The sequence below is a fragment of the Phodopus roborovskii genome, unplaced genomic scaffold (genome assembly GCF_943737965.1).
Source record: "Phodopus roborovskii unplaced genomic scaffold, PHOROB, whole genome shotgun sequence".
Taxonomy (NCBI): domain Eukaryota; kingdom Metazoa; phylum Chordata; class Mammalia; order Rodentia; family Cricetidae; genus Phodopus; species Phodopus roborovskii.
In genome coordinates, this window is record NW_026126469.1 from 9,691,328 (window position 1) to 9,713,002 (window position 21,675).

Genomic DNA, 21,675 nt, shown 5'->3' on the forward strand with positions numbered 1-21,675 from the left:
CTGTGGTTATGCTTGCATATATAGTTCCTGGTCGTTTACCCAGCTTTTCTATCTATTTCCAGCATTCCCTCAGACTGTTTTTTTCTTTTTTCTTTCTTTCTTTCTTTCTTTCTTTCTTCCTTTCTTTTTTTTTTTTTTTTTTTTTTTTTTTTTTTGGTCTCTATTTCACCTTTCAAAATGTGCACTGTTTAAATTGTTTCTTGCAATTTTTGGTTTGTCTTTTCTTCCATTTCTTTAAAGGGTTTTCTCATTTCCTCTTTTAGAATCTCTATCATCTTCATGAAGTTGTTTTTAGGGTCATTCTCTTCTGCTTCATCTGTGTTGGAATGTTCAGGTCTTGCTGGTGTGGAGTCCCTACTTTCTGGTGGTGTCATGTTGATCTTTCTGTTGTTGACTCTGTTCTTATACTGTCATCTACCCATCCCTTCTTCCCGTGTATACTGGCGGGTTTCTCTCTCTCTCTCTCCTGGTGGGTACAGACCTAAGTTTTCTTCCTATGGCTGCAAGTAGGTCCAATACTCAAATGGCTCTCTTCTTCCATTAGGTGGAGGTGGGACAAGGACACTGGCAGACTCTGGACAGGACAGTCCACCTGGGTGGGATCCCCCAAGCATGGACAGCCCCAGGCCAGGAGGCTCCAAGCAAGGTACCGGGAGACTTTTAACTGTTTTAATACAATTTATACTGTGGGAAAAATACTGACTTAAGAGAACAATGAAGTGTGAATAGAAGAAAATCATCTGATGACTGTGATTTAACTAAATACTGTGTGAAGAGGAGGGAATGGAATAGGAATGAAGAGAAGAAAATAGTGAGAGTTGTTGAAGCTGCATGACAAGTACATGAAGACTTTTTTTTTTTTACATGAAGACTTTTTACACTTCTCTGTACTCTTTCATATATATATATATATATACATATATATCTTTTTATTATTATTATTTTATTTAATTTTACATGTTGACACCAGTTCCCTCTCTCTCCTTCCCTCCCTCCCTCCCTTCCTCCATCCCTCTTACCCTCTCTGCCCCCTCACATGCACCCTGACCACCATTCCCTCCCATCCCCACACCCCAATACCACATGTAGGGCAATACCATCCAGGTAGGGTCATGTAAATCTGTCAAGTCATTTGAAATAGGGACTAGGACTTCTCTCCTGTCTCTAGGTTAAGGGAGTATCCCTCCATGGGGGATGTGCCCACAAGGTCCTTTTGTGCATCAGGAATACATCCTGGTTCCACTACCTGAGGTCCCTTAGACTGCTTAGTCCTTCTGGCTGAGACCCATATTCATGGGGGCCCGAGTCAGTCCCATGCTGGCTTCCCAGCTATCAGTCTGGGGGCCTGTTAGCTCCTCTTTGTTCAGGTCAGCTGTCTCTATGTGTCTCTGGTCTTGTCCTCTCCCCCTGCATCTGGGTTCTAGTTCGACTCAGTGTTTAGGTATGGGTGTTTGCTTTTGTTTCCAACAGGTACTAGATGAGGGCTCCATGATGGTGGATAAGTTAGTTGTTGATCTCACTATTCGGGAAGAGTATTTACGGTAGCCTTTCCACGGAAGCTCGAATTGTTAGTTGGTGGCAGTCTTGTAGGTCTCTAGAGCTTTCATTAGGTTCAGTTTTCTCTTCAAACCAATAATGGCTCCCGCTTTTATGTTCTCTCTCTCTCTCTTCTATATTCAATTCCTACCCTGACTCAATCTTCCTAGTCACACATGCTTTCCTCTCCTCCCCTTTTCTTCCTCCTACTTCTCTCTCCATTCACTGCCCCCGCCCCATTTCCCATGTGCTCTGGGGGACTTTTACCTTCCCCCTTCTGTGAGGGACTTTATATGAAACTCTTAGAATACATGTATCCTAGTTTCTCTGGTGGTGTGAATTATAGGCTGGTGATCATTTGATCTAGGTCTAAAATACATATATGAGCAAGTACATACCATGCTCCTCTTTTTTGTGAGTGGGTTACCTCATTCAGGATGGATTCTTCAAGTGCCATACACTTGCCTGTGAATTTCAAGATTCCATTATTTTTTTTTCTGCACAGTAGTATTCCATTGTGTAGATGTGCCGCATCTTCTTTATCCATTCTTCAGTTGAGGGGCATCTAGGTTGCTTCCAGGTTCTTGCTATTACAAATAATGCTGCTATGAACATAGTTGAGCACATGAGCATATGTCTTTGTTGCATGGATGTGAATCATTTGGGTATATGCCTAAAAGGGGGATTGCCAGGTCCTGTGGTAAACTAATTACCATTTTCCTGAGGAACTGCCACACTGATCCCCAAAATGGCTGTATGAGTTTGCACTCCCACCAGCAAGGGAGGAGTGTTCCCCTTTCTCCACATCCTTTCCAACATGAGTCATCATTTGTGTTTCTAATTATAGCCATTCTGGTAGGAGTAAGATGGTATCTCAAAGTTGTTTTGATTTGCATTTCCCTGATAGCTAAGGATATTGAGCACTTAAGTGTCTTTCAGCCTTTTTGATTTCCTCTATTGAGAATTCTTTCTTCAGTTCTGTATCCCATTTTTTAAATAGGGTTATTTGGTGTTTTGTTGACTAGTTTCTTCAGTTCTTTGTATAGTTTGCAGATCAGCCCTTTGTCAGAAGTAGGATTGGTGAAAATCTTTTCCCAGTCTGTGGGCTGCCATTTGGTCTTGTCCACTGTGTACTTTGCCTTACAGAAGATTCTAAGTTTGTTGATCTCAGTATCTGTGCTCCTGTAGTTATGTTCAGGAAGCAGTCTCCTATACCAATTTATTCAAGGGTACCTCCTATTTTGTCTTCTAAGAGATTCAGTATGGCTGGATTGATGTTGAGGTCTTTGATCCATTTTGACTTGAGTTTTGTGCATGGCAACAGACATGGATCTATCTGCAGTCTTCTACGCACCATCTTCCAATTATGCCAGCACCATTTCTTGAAGATGTTTTCCTCACCCCATTGTATTCTTTTAGCTGTTTTGTCTAAAATCAGGTGTTCATAGGTGTGTGGGTTTATATTAGGATTTTCAATTTGATTCCATTTGTCTACCTGTCTATTTTTGTGCTAATTTGTTTTCAGAACTATAGCTCTGTAGTAGAGCTTAAAGTCAGGCATGGTGATGCCTCCTGAAGTTCTTTTATTGTACAGTGTTGTTTTGGCTATCCTGGGTCTTTTGTTTTTCCATATAAAGTTGATTATTTTCCTTTCAAGGTCAGTGAAGAATTGTGCTGGGATTTTAATAGGGATTGCATTGAATCTGTAGATTGCTTTTGGCAAGATTGCCATTTTTACTATATTTATCCTACCTATCCAAGAGCATGGGATATCTTTCCAATTTCTGGTGTCTTCTTTAATTTCTTTCTTTAGAGCCACAAAGTTTTTATTATATAGGTCTTTCACTTGTTTGGTAAGCGTTACCCCAAGATACTTTATGTTGCTTGTGGCTATTGTAAAGGGTGATGTTTCTCTGATTTCTTTCTCTGTCTCTTTGTCTTCTGAAAAAAGTAGGGCTACTGATTTTTTTTTTTTTTAGTTTATCTTGTATCCTGCTAGTTTGGTGAAGGTGTTTATCAGCTATAGGAGCTCCCTGGTAGAGTTTATTGTGTAGCTTATGTAAACTATCATATCGTCTGCAAATATAGACAGTTTGATTTCTTCCTTTCCAATTTGGATCCCCTTGATCTCCTTTTGTTGTCTTATAGCTTTAGCTAGAACTTCAAGTAAAATGGAGAGAGAGGTCAGCCTTGTCTTGTTCCTGATTTTAGAGGAATTGGCTTAAGTTTCTCTCCATTCAGTTTGATGTTGGCAGTTGGTTTGCTGTATATTGCTCTTATTATGTTTAGGTATGTTCCTGTTATCCCTGATCTCTCCAAGACCTTTATCATGAAAGGGTGTTAAATTTTGTAGAAGGCTTTTTCAGCATCTAGTGAGATGATCATATGGTTTTTCTTTTTCAGTTTGTTTATATGGTGGATCACATTGATAGATTTTCATATGTTAAACCATCCCTGCAATCCAGAGCCGAAGCCTACTTGATCATGGTGGATGATTCTCTGATGTATTCTTGAATTCAGTTTGCCAGTATGTTTTTGAGTATTTTTGCATCGATGTTCATCAGGGATATTGGTCTATTGTTTTCTTTCTTAGTTGTGTCTTTGTGAGGCTTGGGTACCAAGGTTATTGTGGCCTCATAAGAAGAGTGTGGTAATGAACCTTCTGTTTCTATTGTGTGGAACAATTTGAGGAGTATTGGTATTAGTTCTTCCTTGAATTTCTGGTAGAATTCTGAACTTTAGCCATCTTGCCCTCGCCTTTTTTTGATTGGAAGGCTTTCGATGACTGCTTCTGTTTCATTGTGGTTTATAGGTCTATTTAAGTTGTTTGTCTGTTCTTGATTTAATTTTGGTAAGTGATTGTTATCCAAAAATTTGTCCATGTACTTTGAATTTTCAATTTTTGTGGAATACAGGTTTTCAAAGTATGACCTGAAAATTGTCTGTGTCTGTTGTTATGTTCCCCTTTTCGTTTCTGATTTTGTTAATTTGCATGTTCTCTCTCTGCTTTTTTGTTAGTTTGGATAAAGTTTTGTCTATCTTGTTGATTTTCTCAAAAAACCAACTCTGTTTCATTGATTTTTTGTATTGTTTTCTTGGTTTCTATTTTGTTGATTTGAGCCCTCAAACTGATTATTTCCTGGTGTCTACTCCTACGGGGTGAGTTTGCTTCTTTTTGTTCTAAGGCTTTCAGTTGTGCTGTTAATTCTCTTATGTTCCTATCCTCTGTTTTCTTCATATGGGCACTTAGTGCAATGAACTTCCCTCATAACACTGCTTTCAAGGTGTCCCATAAGTTCAGGTATGTTGTGTCCTCATTCTTGTTGAATTTTAGAAAGTCCTTAATTTCATTCTTTATTTCTTCTTTGACCCAGGTGTGGTGCAATTGCACATTGTTCAGTTTCCATGATTTTGCAGGTTTTCTGTTATTTGTGTTGTTGAATTCCAATTTTAAAGCATAGTGGTCTGACAAGATACAGAGGACTATTCCAATTATCTTGTATCTGTTGAGGTTTGTTATGCCACCTAGTATGTGGTCGATTTTAGAGAAGGTTCCATGTGGAACAGAGAAGTTATATTCTTTTGTGTTTGGATGGAATGTTCTATAGATGTCTGTTAAACTCAGTTGAGAGATAACTTCTCTTAGTTCTTTTGTGTCTTTGTTGAGTTTCTGATTGGTGGTCTTGTCTAGCATTGAGAGTGGTGTGTTGAAGTCTCCCACTATAAGTGTGTGAAGTCTCCCACTATAAGTGTGTGAGATTTTATGTGAGGTTTGAGGTTTTTTTTTTTTTTGTTTGTTTGTTTTTGTTTTTTTTTTTAACCAAAGAATGCACAAATTTAATGTTTATTCCACCTTTCTGTCATATTCCTGGATCCTTCACCAATGTTACATGCGGAAAAAACAAAAGCAAAACAAATGAAAAACTGAAATCAGAATCGCTAATGTTATCAAGGAGGGAAGCAAATAAATTAAACTCTAGCAGCCATCAGCAAGAGGACAGCAAGAAGAATGCTGGGAAAGGAAATGAGGTTGCTAGAAAACTGTACTCAGACTCTTACCAGCAAAAACACACTCCTGCACGGAGTGGAACAGAAACAGGTCTTTTCCTGCTAAGGTAACAGAAATGCAAGTTCTTTTTTGAATACTGTGGAAAGGCAAATGTGTGTATCATGGTAATTCTAACCAGCTGTTACAGTGTGGGCCAGGAACACATCTGCGAGTTTTGGGGTGACAGATACTGTAATTCTTTGATTGGGATAGTGGGCACACTAGCAAAAATTGGGGGTGGGTAAGAAATGAACACAGAGGTACAAGACAAAGGTGAATGAGACTTCTCTTATATCTTAGCAACAAAAGATGGAATCAAACTTCAGTGCAGTCCACTCTGCTTGGACGAGGCTTTAGTTCAGCTCCCAGTCTCGATTGCGTGACACAGTCTCCTGTGAGAATACTCAGGTGTCTTCTTAAACAACAAACCTATTTTTAGTGGTGGAGCCGCTCTTTGTAGCTATGTCTGCGTGGGACTGGTAACCAATCACTATCTTTGGAGGAAGTCCTAACCTTTCCTTGTATACCCTCCCTATGTGTGTGACTGCGTCTCTGTTTTCACATTCAGTCGTCCATATTGCTATCTTATCACCTTTAGCTCTAACATTAACAACAGCTCCACATACATCATCAGTATAGTCATCAAAAGATTCTCCAATAAGGCACAGCAGTGTCTCTAGCCAAAAGCGATCGAGATCACTTCGTCTCTGCTGTTTGTTCAATGTAATTAGCCATCGTCCTCCCCGTTTATTCTTCTCATCTTCCCACATAGGCTCAATACCATCCTTAAAAAGTGAGTAGTCACAGCCAGGCATTAAATTACTAGACAACTGGATATGGTTGTATAGAGCCCAAAAGTCTTCAACAGTAACAAACTTTGAGATCAATCGAAGGTTTGCTTGCCAAGTTCTGCTTTTATCATTTTTAAAAAACCAGAGTGCCCACCTGTTCTGTAGAGGGTGTTGCTCTGGGTTGGCAACCTCCTGATTAGACTCTGTTTTTTCCTCTTCTGCAGGTGGGGGATTAGTAGTAGGGGTGGTTTCCGGTTCCACAGTCGCCATCTTAGATCGTGAGGTTTGAGTTTTAGTAGTATTTCTTTTAAGAATGTGGGTGCTGTTGTATTTGGGGCATTGATGTTCAGAAGTGAGACTGTGTTGATGGATTTCTTCTGAGATGAATAGGAAATGACCGTCTTCATCTCTTTTGATTAATTTTGGTTTGAAGTCTAACTTGTTAGATATTAGGATAGCCACACCTGCTTGCTTCTTGGGTCCATTTGATTGGAAGATCTTTTCCTAACCCTTTATCCTGAGGTAATGTCTATCTTTGAAGCTTAGATGTGTTTCTTGTATGCAGCAGAAGGATGGATTCTGTCTTCATATCCATTCTGTTAGCCTGTGTCTTTTTATAGGTGAGTTAAGACCATTAGTGTTGAGAGTGAGTAAGTAACGACCATTGATTGTCGATGCTTGTTTGTTTTAGATTTGTTGTTGGCAGTGGTATTGTGAATATATTTGTCCTGCTTTACCCTTGGTTTCTAGTGTAGTGAGATTATCTGTTGCCTATATCTTTGTGAGCTTAGTTAACTTCCTTGGGTTGGAGTTTTCCTTCTGAAACTTTCTGTGGGGCTGGATTTGTAGATACGTATTGTGAAAATCTGGCTTTGTCATTAAATATCTTGTTTTCTCCATCTATAGTGATTGAGAGTTTTGCTGGGTATTGTAGCCTGGGCTGGCATCCATGGACTCTTAGTACGTGAAGAGCATCTATCCAGGACCTTCTGGCCTTGAGGGTTTCCATGGAGAAGTCAGGTGTAATTTTGATAGGTCTGCCTTTATATGTTACCAGTCCTTAATCCTTTACTTCTCTTAATATTCTTTCTTTATTCTGTATGTTAGGTGTTTTGATTATTATATGGCGAGGGGTCTTTTTTCTTTAGTCCAGCTATTTGGTGTTCGGTATGCTTCTTGTACTTTCATGGGCATGTCCTTCTTCAGATTGGGAAAGTTTTCCTCGATGATTTTGTTGAATAAGTTTTAGGCACCTTTGACCTGGGCTTCCTCACCTTCCTCTATGCCTATTATTCTTAGGTTTGGCCTTTTCACGGTGTACCACATTTCCTGGGACTTTTTGTGTTAAGAATTTGTTGGATTTATGATTTTCTTTGGTCGATGAATCTATTTCCTCTAGTTTATCCTCCGTGCCTGAGATTCTCTCTTCCATCTCTTGAATTCTGTTGGTTATGCTTGTGTCTGCAGTTCCTGATTTTTTGCCCAGGTTTTCTATTTCCAGCATTCCTTTGGTTTGTGTTGTCTTCATTTTCCCTATTTCAGTTTTCAAGTCCTGAACCATTTCCTTTACCTGTTTAATTGTTTTTTCTTGGCTTTCTGTAATTTCTTTACTTTCCTGAAGAAATTTGTTCATTTCTTCCACTTTTTTTGTTTGATTGTTTTTCCATTTCTTTAAGGGATTTTCTCACATCTTCTTTGAGGGCCTCTATCATTTTTATGACGATAATTTTTAAGTCATTCCCTTCTGCTTCATCTGCTTTATTGTGTTCTAGTCTAGTTGGTGTAGATTCCCTAGATTCTGGTGGTGTCATGCTTGTCTTTCTGTTGTTGTTCTTGTATTGGTGTCTTCCCATAGCTTCTTCCAGTAGGTGTTGGTGGGGTCTCTCCCTCTCTCTAGGTGGGTCAGAGGTTCGATGGCTGTAGCTTTAGGTGGATCAAGCTCTCTAGGAGTATCTCCACAGGCAGGCGCCCGGCGATGGGGGTCAGCGATCAGGCTCCAGCAGAAGACTGGCGATGGGGGTCAAAGATCCGGAAGGCTGGGACTCAGGATGTTCCTTGTGCCTATAGGCAGATCTAGTCTGGGTCTGGCACTCTCCTGCTGAGGCCTCTTTAACAGAGTCCCTGCGATGGGGGTCAAGGATCCTGCCACAGGAACTCAGAATGGTCCTGCAGAGATAGGTGGATCTTTGGGAGGGGCCCGGAACTCCAGTAGATGACCAGCGGTGGGAGTCAGAGACTAGACAGATGGAAATTATGGGTGTTCCCCTGTGGATAGGCAGGTCTCATGTGTTCAGAGCCACTCCCAGAAGTCTACATTTATCTTTTATATGCATATGTACATATGTATATATCTTATACATATATGTCTTACGTTCTCCATAATGAAATGTTTTGAAAGGTAAGACAATTTAATAAAGACTTATGTTAAAGAAAACTAACTGAAAGCTGTCACCAGTTGGTGACATCCATGCTCAAGGAGAGCACAAGAAATGCCCCCCCCAACACACACACACACTAGGCAATAAGAAGCCCCTTCTAAAGTGCCCCAGCATCTGGGCCTTGTGCATTTGGGCCATACTTATTACTATGTGAGCATGGCCATACATCCTCTCAAGAATGTTTGCTAAAACAGCTAAAACAGGCCATGCCTACCTGGGCACCATGTTTCAGTGATTGGTTTATGATGGCTGGCCTTGTGTCTGAGCAGTAAGCCTCTCACATGTATCACTTATTTCTGCATTCATCTGACAGAATGCTTATGGTAGATTGCTAAGCAAGCATCCATGGAACTAGCCTACAAACCCACTTTTCTTCATTCCTCTGAAGCCCCTGAAAGACTGCCACTTCTCAAACGGTTAGGTGACTGGGCAGGGAATGAATGGGTACCTTTCTTCTTTAATAAATGTCTTGCACTAGTGTTGGGCCCAGTTGACAAGTTCAAACATACCTGAAAGGGGGAATCAGAACTAAAAAAAAGAAGACACAAGAGACAGAAGATAGAGTCAGATGGACTCAGTGAATACTGTAGATACACCAAGTTTATTACTCATCCCCCTTATATACCCCAGGCAAAAGGGTGGGCAAAAGATTTCCTTACCACCATACAAGGAACAAACAAATATAATTACCCCTCTCCCTAATGCCCAAAACATCCAGTCACCATACCTTAAGTCAAACATCTTGTAATTTGGTCCTGAGGGTCAAGACAAGCAGTAGCCACACCTTAGGCCTAACCTCCTGTCCTTTAAATTTGAGGAACAAAAATAGGTTTAAACTCTCTGACCTAAAGTCAAGAAGGACTGAGTCAATAATAATGGGCTCTGACACACTGGTGAGCAAAGTGGTAATAGTGGGGACCGGAAACTATGGAGATGGAGATGGAAAGCCCAGATCTGATCACAAACTAAATAAGTATAAACTGTAACAAAGTTTCATTTGTTAATACAGAAGATTCCCTTCTCTAGGTTTGCCCTCAAGTTCTCTGGTAAGTCAAATTGTCCTTTCCCATCAGTAAAGTGATATAATTTAAATTTATTTTTTCAACAGTCCGTCTACTACTCCTGGACATTTATTTTTCTTGCCCCCTACTTGACCTTGGTACTCACATGTACCTCTTTAGTTAATAGGCCTATGACCCTTGTCCAACTTTAGGGAATGTGAAGTTGTAGCTAAGTGTTACCTTTACTCCTGTAACCATTTCTTGTCTTAAAAAGATCATTTTTTGATGACTACTTCCAATGCCATCCTAGAGCCTTCATCCAGGAGTTGATGGAAACAGAAGCAGAGATTCACAACTAAGCACTGAGCCAAACTCTTGGAATCCAGTTTCTGAGGGGGAGGAGTGACCAACAAAGGGGTGAAGACCATGCTGGGAAAACCCACAGAAACAGCTGACCTGAGCAAGTGGGAGCTCATAGACCTCAATCTGACAGCTAGGGAACTCACACAGTACCAAACCAGGCCCCCTGAACATGGGTGTCAGCTAGGAGGACTGGGCAATCTTTGGGTCCTCTGGCAGTGGAACCAGGATGTATCCCCAGTGCACTAATGGACTTTGGGAGCCCATTCTCCATGGGGTTATACTCTCTCAGCTTAGACTGAGGTTATACTCTCTCAGCAGGAGGGCCTAGGCCTTGTCTGGAATGACTTGACAGACATTGATGATCCCTCATGGAAGGTCTTACCCTCCCTGGGGAGTGGATGGTGGGTGTGATGGGGGGATTGGAGGGGAGCATGGGAGGATGAGAGGGAACTGGGATTGACATGTAAAATAAGATTGTTTCTAATTTAAATAAAAGTTATTAATAACAAAAAAGAGGAAAAAAGTAAAGATCATTTTTTCACTTTCCCCATGGTGATAATTATCTGTGTAAATGTCCCTTCCCCAGGAATTGCTTGGAACACTCTCTGGGGGGGGGCAGATATTACACCCAAGGCCAGGCTGAATATCTCATCATGCATGATATAGTCTTATACTATAGGGACTCAAACAAACAAAACTATTGATATATAGGTTTCACTGATTACAATTTTTCAGCAAGTTACTTGCTGGTTGAGGCATAGGCACTCCCTGGGATGTTTTTATTTCCTTTATTTATCAAACTATTTGCTGTAGTATAGTTAGTGGAAATAAGGTAACTATCCCCAACAGAACAAAGAAACTCAAGCAGAGGTAGAAAATGTCTCTCGGGAGGAGTGTAGGAAATAGTACAGAGAGTGAGCACACTTGGGAGGCATTCTTAGAAGCTGTGGTGAACAATTCCTCGCCATTCAGGTTGTCTTCAGGTTTCTGAAGCTGCAGAGCTATTTGCTTCTGCTGAGTAACTGGAGACACAGCAGCTGCTGGCTGGGGGAGATTAGTGTTTTCAGTTGCTTTTACAATTCCAGGCTTCCTCCTAGCCATGTCTTTTCTCCTCTTTCTCTCTGCACCCATTCTTTCTTCTCTTTAGTTCCCCTCTCCTCTCAGCTCCTTCACTCCTTCATGCTTATGGCCTCCTCCCCCCACCACTTCTCCTCATCAAACCTTAGCTGGGATCTAGTCCCCAGGTGGGATCAATCACCCGAAGAGCAGGAAGAGAGACTCAACTGTAGATGACAGTTCTGTTGATGTGTCATAGAAAACATGGTACTGGTGACAAGGGGGTATTCAGGAGAAATCTGTCATCAGAAACAAAGAAGAGTTGCCCCTGAAGGTGGCCAAGACATCACCATGCAAGGGCACGCACATAGTGGGTAGATCTGGAGAGGATACACCTGAATGTCTGTAAGGGAATCTTAGCCCAAACATTCATCTAGGTTTGCCAGGAAACTGGTGGAGGTTGGAGACTGACAAAACGAAGTGCAGCTCTGCTCATGGCAGATCTGGTTTCTTGGGGGAAATAATTCAGGTAGAGCCTCTTGCTCTAATAAAGGAGCAAGATACAAGAGAAAAATCTTTCCCAAGAAACTGAGATGAGCAATAGGAGTGATTATAAAAGCAAGGGAAGGGCCCCAGCTCCCCAAATGGAGGCACGCCTGATCTGCTGAGCCATACACCCAACCTTGAGATAACTGGAGGTGCATGGTGAGTTCTGAAAGAGGGAGAAGAGAGTGACCTCCCAATAAGGTTCCAGTAGCTCCTTCACTATAGTCAGGTGGCTAGAGAGGCACTGTCTACAGAAGTTTTGATCTCAGGCACAGCCCTCAGGTGTGTCTGCAAATTAAGCTTCTAACCGTCATTGTGCTTATCCAAACTAAACGAATTTGAACTAAATAGAAGCACTGGTCTTACGGGAAGAAAAATGACTTATTTTTTCTCAATCTCTTGATCATCTGGCTTTTGCCTCAAACAAATGCACCACCACCACAACAACAAATAAAATGGGGGTCTACTCTGCCTGCATGGTGAATACATCACCAAGGTTCCTTGAATCATCTTCACGGGATATCCCCCACCAAATCTGTGGGCTTCTTCACTCTCCCTGGAACCTGGGATTAGTGCAATACCATAGTTGGGAATCAGACAGACCAAGTTTAAATATTAATTCCACCCCTTATTCAGTTTGGCAAAGCTACCTGCCTTTGATGAGCTCCAGCTGTCTTAGTTTTAAGCTGCTAAGACAATACCATCCAGTTGTAGAGGTGCTGTGAACATAGATGGGATTTTGCCTGGATTGTGGACACCCAGGAACCATTTTTACATTTTAGACAGCACACAGATCAAAAGAACATGGGGCCCAGCTTTTCAGTATTTCCAATCTCTGCCCCCACCCCCTGGCCCCACCCTGTGTGCCTCCCTCCATCCATCATTTCTATCAAAACTGTATTTGTGAAGCTTGTTTGCTAGATTTTACAATTCTCCTATAGATGTTGGGTTCTATTTATCTTCATTTCCTGTCACATTTTATCTTGAGTGCTGTTAGGCTCATACCAGGCTTCAACAAATGTCTATTAAATATACTGTCTTAGAATTTGATCCCTCCCCCTGCCCCCCTGCACTTGCTACAATTAGTAGAAAAATTAAAACAAAAACTTCAAGATTCTTGGATACTATGATGATGCCTTGCAGTCATTTGATAGCTTGGTAACACAGAGTCAATTTAAACTATCCACACAAGGACTCCAAGCCAATATTGAGTTTATTATCCATGCCCTTTCTACAGAAAAACCTGATGAACTATTTCTGCTTAGAGAATGAATGACAAACTTCTTCAAAAACAGATAGCAGGGTTTGTCTGCAGGGGACAGAAGAGGGCAAGGGGCCAGAAACTATACAAAATAAATGAAACCACAAGACGAAATGCCTGGACTCTCATGTGTCAATCTATTTCTTTGTGCCAATACTTATCAGCAATGTGTATTTTTAACCACAGTACCAATTAAGTCTTGGGGTTTAATTGACAGCTGATGGAAAGTATCACACCATAGCTGTTAAGTCTCATTGATTTTGCTGATGCCTTTTCCCTGGGTTGCAGTAATTTGGAAGCTTCTTTATTGACAATGGAACTGCTCAGACTTGAATGAGAGACACTTTGGGGATGAGGGGACGAAACATTGTGGTACAAACTAATCTTGTTCAAAATAGACACCAATCCTTAGTTAATAACCAGAATGTCTGCGGTCTCTGAAACAGCCATTGCTGCCAACCAGGCAGGGCTGTGTAGAAATGCACAACTCAAGGAAGCTGACATGTTTTTGATCATTCCAGGCAAAACAATCTACATAATTGAATTTACTGGCCCATGCTTCATGATAGTACTATTTACTGACATCAAGGAGATAGCTAAAACAGTTGGATTTATTCATAGAACCATAAAAGAATTTCCTATTAAATATATATATATATATATATATATATATATATATGCTTTTCAGCTTCCCTGATTCCTACTTCTGAATTGTTCCCATTGCTTGGCTAGAGTAATAATGAACATGGCTGAGCAAAAGTCATCTGTGGATGAAGTCCACAGAAGTCCTCCTGTTCTACCACAGTTGTGAATCTTTACAGAAAAGGTACCCTTTAACCAACAACTCCGCAGTTTTGAAAGGGGAAATGGAGTCCTTTATTTCTTGGGAAGGACCAAACAGAGGAGGCAGGGTCGGGAGGAGATGTGCCTTTCTCAGCTGATGATCAACAGCCTCAATTCAGGGACTGAGGAGTAAAAGTAAGAAAGGAATTCTGTCCTTCGGCTACACAGAAAGCTGAGCCTCCCCACTGCCTGTTACTGCACACATGCACATTGTCATGCCTTCTCTCTGCACCCAATGAAAACCTTTTGCATTTTGTTTCCTTCTGGTCTTCTGCACCGCTGCTTGATCTTTTCTTCTAACATTGTGACTCCTTGTGCCCTCTTTTACCTCTCCTCCTCTTCCTCCCAGCTTTGCTATACATTCTTTTAACTGAGCCTTACTTTTCTAATGTCCCAGATCCTATGTCACCTTCCTACCATCCTCTAATATGTCTAGACATCCATGCTTTTCCAAAATTCTGGATTAATGCTCCTTTCTCTTCTTAGACTTCTATACTTTTTTTTTTCCTACTGGGTAGTCTTCCAGGCATTCTGCTCCCAGAGGCTCAGGCTTAAAGTCAACTTTATAGTAATGATTTTTTTAGGACCCTCCCAGCCATAATTAGTTTGTCTTCCTCCACAACTCCATAGATACTGGCCTAGGCTCTGGTGATGATCTCATTGAATATGATGTTTGTCTGTCTTTGCTTTTGTTCAATCATGAGGTCATTGATTTGTGTCCTGCCAGTCGGTCTATCAGAAGTTGAGGACTCTAAGAAGCTGTGTTTGGGATAGCCTTTGGTCTCAGAGGAAGCATCCACTGGAACATCTGCACAAGATTTCTTATGAATGATATCCAAGTTTATTTTATGAAGACACTTGCATTTGAATGGTGTTACACAGCTAGGTTTAATGAATTCTGACTATCTTGTTTTCCTTAAGATGCCTTGTAACCAGTCTTTCTCTGTCCCTCCAGCAAGCTCCCAAATAATGACATGGAGACACGTTATTAATTGTGAAACCTTGGCCTTAGCTTATGCTTGTTTTTAGCTAGCTCTTAAACTTAAATTAACCCATTTCTATTAATCTTCATTCTGTCACTTACTGCCCATTTTGCTTCTTCCATGTCTCCTAGTCTCTCTCTCTCTCTCTCTCTCTCTCTCTCTCTCTCTCTCTCTCTCTTTCTCTCTCTCTCTCTCTCTCTCCTTGAATCCTCTTCTATTTGCCATTCAGCTTTTTATTACACTAATCACAGCAATGCATATTCACCCAGTGTACAAATATTCCACACCAATGCCTTCCTTGTCATTTGTAAAGGTGTCACTGTTGTATCTTTTCCTGGTGCCTTTTTTTTAGTAGCACACATTGTTCTTGTAATAACAGTTACAATAACCACTGTTATTGTAGAGATTATATGATAAGTCTGCATTCAGTGTCTTAGTTTTATTTTTCACATTGAAAAAAAAAGAGTACTCATGGTTCTAATCTATAATAAACACAAACAGAATATCCTAGCTACGTGCCAACTGGCATTGCAAAGAAGTTAGACAAACACTACAAATACTTCTGGCTTCTCAACATGAAATCAAAATTTATTTCCCTAAAAGATGGGGAGAATGTAAGCAGTTACTTGGAAAGGCAGCAAAGTTTCTTAGGTTTGAGATCAGAGGTGGCTTGTGGGAATGGCCCTGCATTGATTCAGGAAGCACTGGAGATCACTTGCTACTCTGCCCATTGCTCATGCTGTTTATCCATGTGGCATGAACAGGCATTTAAAACTCAAACATGTAGAAGCCACACTATGTATGCATTTTACTATGCCGTCCTTCACATCGCCACACTTCATATTTAAAGTCCAATAAGACATGGGTAAAAAATAATTCTGAAAACAAATTACTTGGAATTACTTCATACAGTGTATTGGAATTACTGAGCCATTTATAAATAGACAGAATTCCTTTAATAATGGAGGTTGCATCATTTTGTTACCTCAGCACTTCCTATAAAACTGAATTAATTCTGCTTTCAATTAGGTAAAGATGTCACCTTCTAGGAGGTAGGCAACCACAATATTTTCTTCTTTGCTGAAAAGAAACAACTCCAGTTCCAAGATTTTCCTGCAGGAAGTAGGTATAGTGAGTAAGACATTATCTAGGTTTTTTTGATGTTTGTTTGTTTGCTTGCTTGCTTTGCTTTTTATAGTTTGTATCAAACCTGTATACCTGTTTTGGGTGCTACAAGAAAGACATTAACATTCTTCTTCATGTGTGAGAACCCATATGCACTCAGAGACAATCTGGTCCTCCTATATCCTGATTCTTCCTGTTTCCTGATTCCTGGCACTGAGCTAGGAGCACAGAGGTGGGTGAGGGTAGCAAATTGAGACTCTTTATAGCACAGTGCTGTGTGATTCTTGATCTCCTTATGTGCAAACTGACAGCTTTCAGTAGCACAAACTTCACTTTGACAATAACAACTGCAGTCCATTAAACCCAGAACTTTAGCTCCCATTGCTATCACAAGCACAGGGATACAAGAGGTGTGATCATTGTTTGCTAGTGACATGGACATCAAAAGCCATTGCTTCCTCAGCAGTAGCCACAGACTGTAGCATGTTCATGAAGGTGAGCCTGAGGAGTTACCTCTGGGGTGTGAGTCAGCCCCATATGGATCGATAGTGTAAAGAGCTAGCTCTGTCTGGGATGTTGCATAGACAGCTGGGGAATTAAATGTCTTTTGCCAAAACTGTTGTGGAATATTATTTTATGATGTGTTATATTTTTTTAATGCTATGGAACACTTGCTTAATGATGTAAAGGTGTGTTGTATTCTTTTATGTTGCATTTGTTTAACTCTGTGAAGCTATGTTAGTTTGCCTTTCTTAAAAACCTGATTGGTCTAAAAATAAGCTGACAAGCCAATAGCCAGGCAGAAGAGAGAAATAGATAGGGCTGCAGGGCAGAGAGAATAAATAAAAGTAGAAATAAAGGCTTAAGAAGAGAGAGAAAGAATCTAGAAAAAGAAAAGAAGATGTCAGGGGCCAGTCACCCGGCTGTACAACCAGCACGGAGTAGAATGGGAATGGAAGAAAGACAGAATAAAGAAAGAGAAAAATCCTGGAGGCAAAATGTAGAAGAGAAACTGGACAATTTAAGTTAGAAAAACTGGCTAGAAACAAGCCAAGTTAAGTCTAGGCATTCATACGTTACAATTTGTCTCTGTGTGTTTATTTGAGAGCTGGGTAGTGGGCCCCCAAAGATTGAAAACAAAATAAAAACACAATCCAACAGCACAGGCTCAACTTTGTTACAGTATGATTTGTTATCTAGAATTATTTTCCATCTATATTCACCCATACCTGGCACCATTATCAGTCAAAGTACCTATGGCTACAGAGGTCATAGGTCATAGGAGAGACCCTAATCCTATTATTCTGGTAAAGGGAGAAGATATTAAACCAACTCCCAAGAACCTATTATTATACCCCCAGATTAATGCACCATTCAACCCTCATCAGAGAATCCTGTTTGCAATGCATGGATATCAACATAAAGACCCATAACTGTCCAATGCACAGAGAATAAGAGACTTCAGGATACCCATCCCTAAATGACACATGTGTACCTCACTCCCTCCTCCTAAGGCAGAAAGGTCACTGTGAAAGAAAGGGTGGGAAAAGTTCAGGAGTCAGAGGTAGTGAATGACCTCAACAGTATCTTCTGGCCACAGCAGGGCAGCCACACATATGCACGCATGGCATTATGACGCACAAGACCTGTGCAACCCCAGCATAGAGAAAGGAGGCAGGCATGAAGTTCCACTCTTAGCAGAGGAGCTATTGGCAGTTCTTAGCTACTGGGAGAGGAAGTATCAGTTTTCTCTAAAAGCATATCCCCTGACAACTCTACCCCATTCCAGTTGGAAGCCCTACCTCCAAGAATATTTGAGGAGTACAAAGTGACCTTGATAAGGGGAGGCCCGATGTTGAGTGGGACAGGAAAGGAAGTGGAATTGGGAAGAGCTTGGCAAGAAGGGTGACTATGATCAAAACACATGAAATTCTCAAGGAATGAAGACATTTTTAAAAGAACACACAAAAAATCAAGACACTGGGGGAAATACTAATGATTCTGGAATATTATCTCATTTTAGCACTGAAGCATTTCAATTACTAGAAATCAAGAAAAATTACCCAAGGCAGGGAAAAGCTCACCACATAGCTGTGAGTTAAGGTGAGAATGTTTTGAAGGATGTTTTAAAACCCCTTTTCATATTATATTTTATGTAGCCTCAGTGGGTAATTACCTCACATTATTTTGACATTTATTAATCCCCCTGTGACTGTAAGGCTCCAGTGAGCACAAAGCCAACCTAGATACATCTGCAAAGCTCCTTCTGGCTGAAAAGCTCCAGGAAGAATCTGCTGGCTGCATTTTGTTTTGTTTTCAGGGAGAAATGCTTGTTCTGTCTCCAGTGTGATCTCTGTTAGCCACAGTAGCATTTCTAAGTCTACAGGCTTCTTGGTACTTCTAGTAATGAGATATCCTGAGGTCCAGCACTCGGTTTACTCCTATGTCTTGCTGGGAAGCTATAGTAATAATTGTCTTTTTAATTTTTTTTAAAGCCTTCCCATTTTCACATCACCAATCACAGCCAGAGGCAACAAAAAAAGAACTCCTTAAATATTCGTCATTTTGCTATTTAGTCATCTAAATAATTCATTTCCGGAAGTCTGGCTGTCAGACTAGTAAACTATAACATCTTGGTGTTAATTTTACAACATAGTCCCAATTCTAAGCAAACAGCCTATATTAGTTGGGTCTTTTTGTTTATATACTTTCTGCAGGTAGAGGACAGGGTACAAAAGAGGAGGACAAAGCTACCATTTTTCTTATTACAGTCTCCCTAATATTCTCCAGAGGACAGCAACATGCCTGGGAGAGGGTGTCTTCACTCTGGCCCCATCCTTACAAAACTCCCATTTAACACGCTACTTTTCACTGCTCCTTCTAATGACTGTATTGTTTTGAGTTTATTAGTTTGGCTGCTTTCTAACTTCCTCTAATGGATGAGTTAACACATGACTCACACCTACAGCTACTTTTCTGCATCTTTAGGGATGCAGAGAATCTTTCTAAAACATCCATCTATTTAAATATCTGAACCACTTTGCACTGAAAGCCATATTTGATTGCCCATAAGACCAAGATGCCACGCTGAAGACTAATGCTATGGGTAAATAGGCAGCACTTTTGCCTCCTGTGAGTCTAGACTGTGATTGAGGGAATTTTGTCCCCTGATTAAATTATTCCTGAGAAAGTGAGGTGCATAAGGTGGTACTCTTGGGCATTTAAGTCACAGTTAGGTTTATCAAGAACATTATAATGCACCAAACATTCCATAAAGATTTAACATTAAAAAACACTATCAACCTTCATCCATTAAGGAACAGGTTTGCTAAGTTGGAAAGAAATTTAATTCAAACTTTTTAAAGGCAGATCTTTCCCCCCAGACTTCATGCTAGGATGCTAACAATAAACAGATACATGCCCATCCGCATAGGTTCACATCTCTATTTTTGCACCAAAATAGAGATGCATATATACAAGGCAATGTAACCTTAGGAAATAAGAGTCCAGGCATTACGTAAGATGCCCTAAATTTACTGCTTCCCATCTCTCCCATGGAAAGTAACTAAGCATACTAAGGAGCATGCATGTCTCATGCTGCAGCTATCGGAAACTCTGATAGTCAAATGCTGATGCGAAGTTTGAGGACCTGTAGAACCTGAGCTCACAGTTACTTTTGAGCTCCAAAACCCAGAAGTACACACCAGGTCAGAAAGAGCTTGGAGAGGAGACCTGGCTACACAAAGGTACAGAAAGCTGTCCTGAGGGAACAGGAGTGATTTCTTGCTGCTGCTTTCAGTATGTTTTGTTTTCTGTCTTCTCATTCATCTGCCTAAGGAAACCCCATGGATGCTTCAACAGCAGAAACAGAAGAATCATAACAGAAGCAACAGAAATACAGGAAGAACAGGTGCCTCACACAGAAGCAAGAAAAGGGGCGAATTCACCTTGTTTCCCTCCCCTTTCAACAATGCACCTCCCCCTCCCCGCCCCAATCACTTGAACTTAAAACAAAGCAAAATAGAAACATAGTGTAGGTAATACAGAACCACAATGTCTGGCCAGAAGTTAAGAAAGACAGTGCTCACAGATAGAAAGTACCAGGGGAGCCAAGCATCTGAGAGAGCTGGGAAAGCTATCACAAGCCTGGTAGCAAGTGCTTGGTTCATTGTTGGCTTTTTCATGCATGTATGTGAACTTAAAACATTTATACCCAATTTAGAGAGGTGATGTATGGAGCAGAACACTGCCTAGTTGCATGAATTCCCCGTAGTACATAAGCAAAACAACTCTAAACAACACTGCAGTGGCTTTCAAAACGGAATTGACATTTGAACCATGTGTCTCAGAAATCCCCCTAGAGTCTGTGACCTAAACAAATCCAATTCAATTATTTGTCTACTTAGATACAATCAGCTTCAATAATTTCTATAAAACTTAGGACCAAGTGCCTCATGGCACAGTGTTCAATGTGTCAAAGAATATAACCTGAAAAATTATTCAAAAAAAGAAATAACAGGAAATTTTCAACTTGCTTGAGACACAATATTCAACACATACTAACATCAGAAGACAATGTCAGAACTACCAGATATTAAAGATGTTATTTAAGTCAGGCTCAAAAACGGAGTGGTGCTCATGCTTAGATAAATGTTAACACAGAAAGAGAAAGTAGATAAATAGGATATATTAAAAAGACACAAAGGAAAATATGAAAACTAAAATGTAGAAAACACAAACTTAAAAATTGCATGTGATGGTCTCAATAGTAGAATGAGAAATGTCACTGAACTTAAAGATGTATTAATAAAGACATCCAGTATGAAAACAGGTAGTGAGTGTAGTGGTCTATACCTGAAATCATAGCACTTTGGGGATGGCAGCAGGGGGGTCAGGAAGTCTATGACGTAGTGAGTTTTAGATCAGCTGGGGCTGTGGGAGCACAAAACAAACACACAGAAAACAGGGATAAACAGTAAAATAAATAATCAGAGTCAATGCATTGTCTATGATAACACCCAAAGGTATGATGATATTCAAAGTTGCCCTGTAAGAGGAATTAAATTTTGATGTAGATACATTTGAAGAAATATGATTATAAAATTGTCAATTACAAAAGATTTGTAAGTTCAATAAGATATAAAGACATACTGAGCCTCAATCGGGTCAATTCAAATCAATGCATGCCCACATATATGATAATATATGTATCTTCAGATAAAATCTGAAGATGAAGACAGAAAAAACAAACAAACAAAGCAACAACAACACTGCTGGGAAGACAGCAGTGCATCACAAATGCTCTTGTGTGACAGCAGACTTCTCATCAGAAACAACGGCAAACAGACTTCACTGGGAAAATGGCATTAAGACTGCTAGAGAAGACAATTCTGTCTAAGTAAAAATTCCCATAAGGAATAAAGTAGAAATTGAACCAAGTTTAGAAAAGAAAATTAATTAGATTCAATACCAGCAGACCTGGTAGGAAGTTGCATGTGCCCTGTTGTAGTTAACAACAGTTGTGGGTTCATGTCTATAATTTTGTTTTGAAGTCTAGAAGAGGCTTTTCATAATCCTCCCCCTTGTTTATTGCCCAACACTTGCATACTTCCTACCCCACTTTTTCAGTGTCATTTAGCTTTAAATGGTGTGGGGTTATTTTTTATTTGATCTTTTAGGGTCTC

The 21,675-nt window shown here is 40.3% G+C and overlaps 2 protein-coding genes across 2 annotated transcripts in view; one reads left to right on the forward strand and one right to left on the reverse strand.

Annotated features, from left to right (window-relative positions):
• Positions 1-21,675, forward strand: part of St6gal1 (ST6 beta-galactoside alpha-2,6-sialyltransferase 1) — a 766,154-nt gene that overhangs the window by 518,660 nt on the left and 225,819 nt on the right. The window lies entirely within an intron of this gene.
• On the reverse strand, positions 5,820-6,649 carry LOC127227013 (eukaryotic translation initiation factor 4E). Its single transcript, XM_051191235.1, has one exon. It carries the CDS (start codon positions 6,643-6,645, stop codon positions 6,001-6,003), a length of 645 nt encoding a protein of 214 aa, XP_051047192.1. The 5' UTR covers positions 6,646-6,649; the 3' UTR covers positions 5,820-6,000.

What these genes read in the sequence shown, in the direction of transcription:
- LOC127227013 (XM_051191235.1), bottom strand. Translation starts at nt 6,645, where the DNA reads ATGGCGACTGTGGAACCGGAAACCACCCCTACTACTAATCCCCCACCT.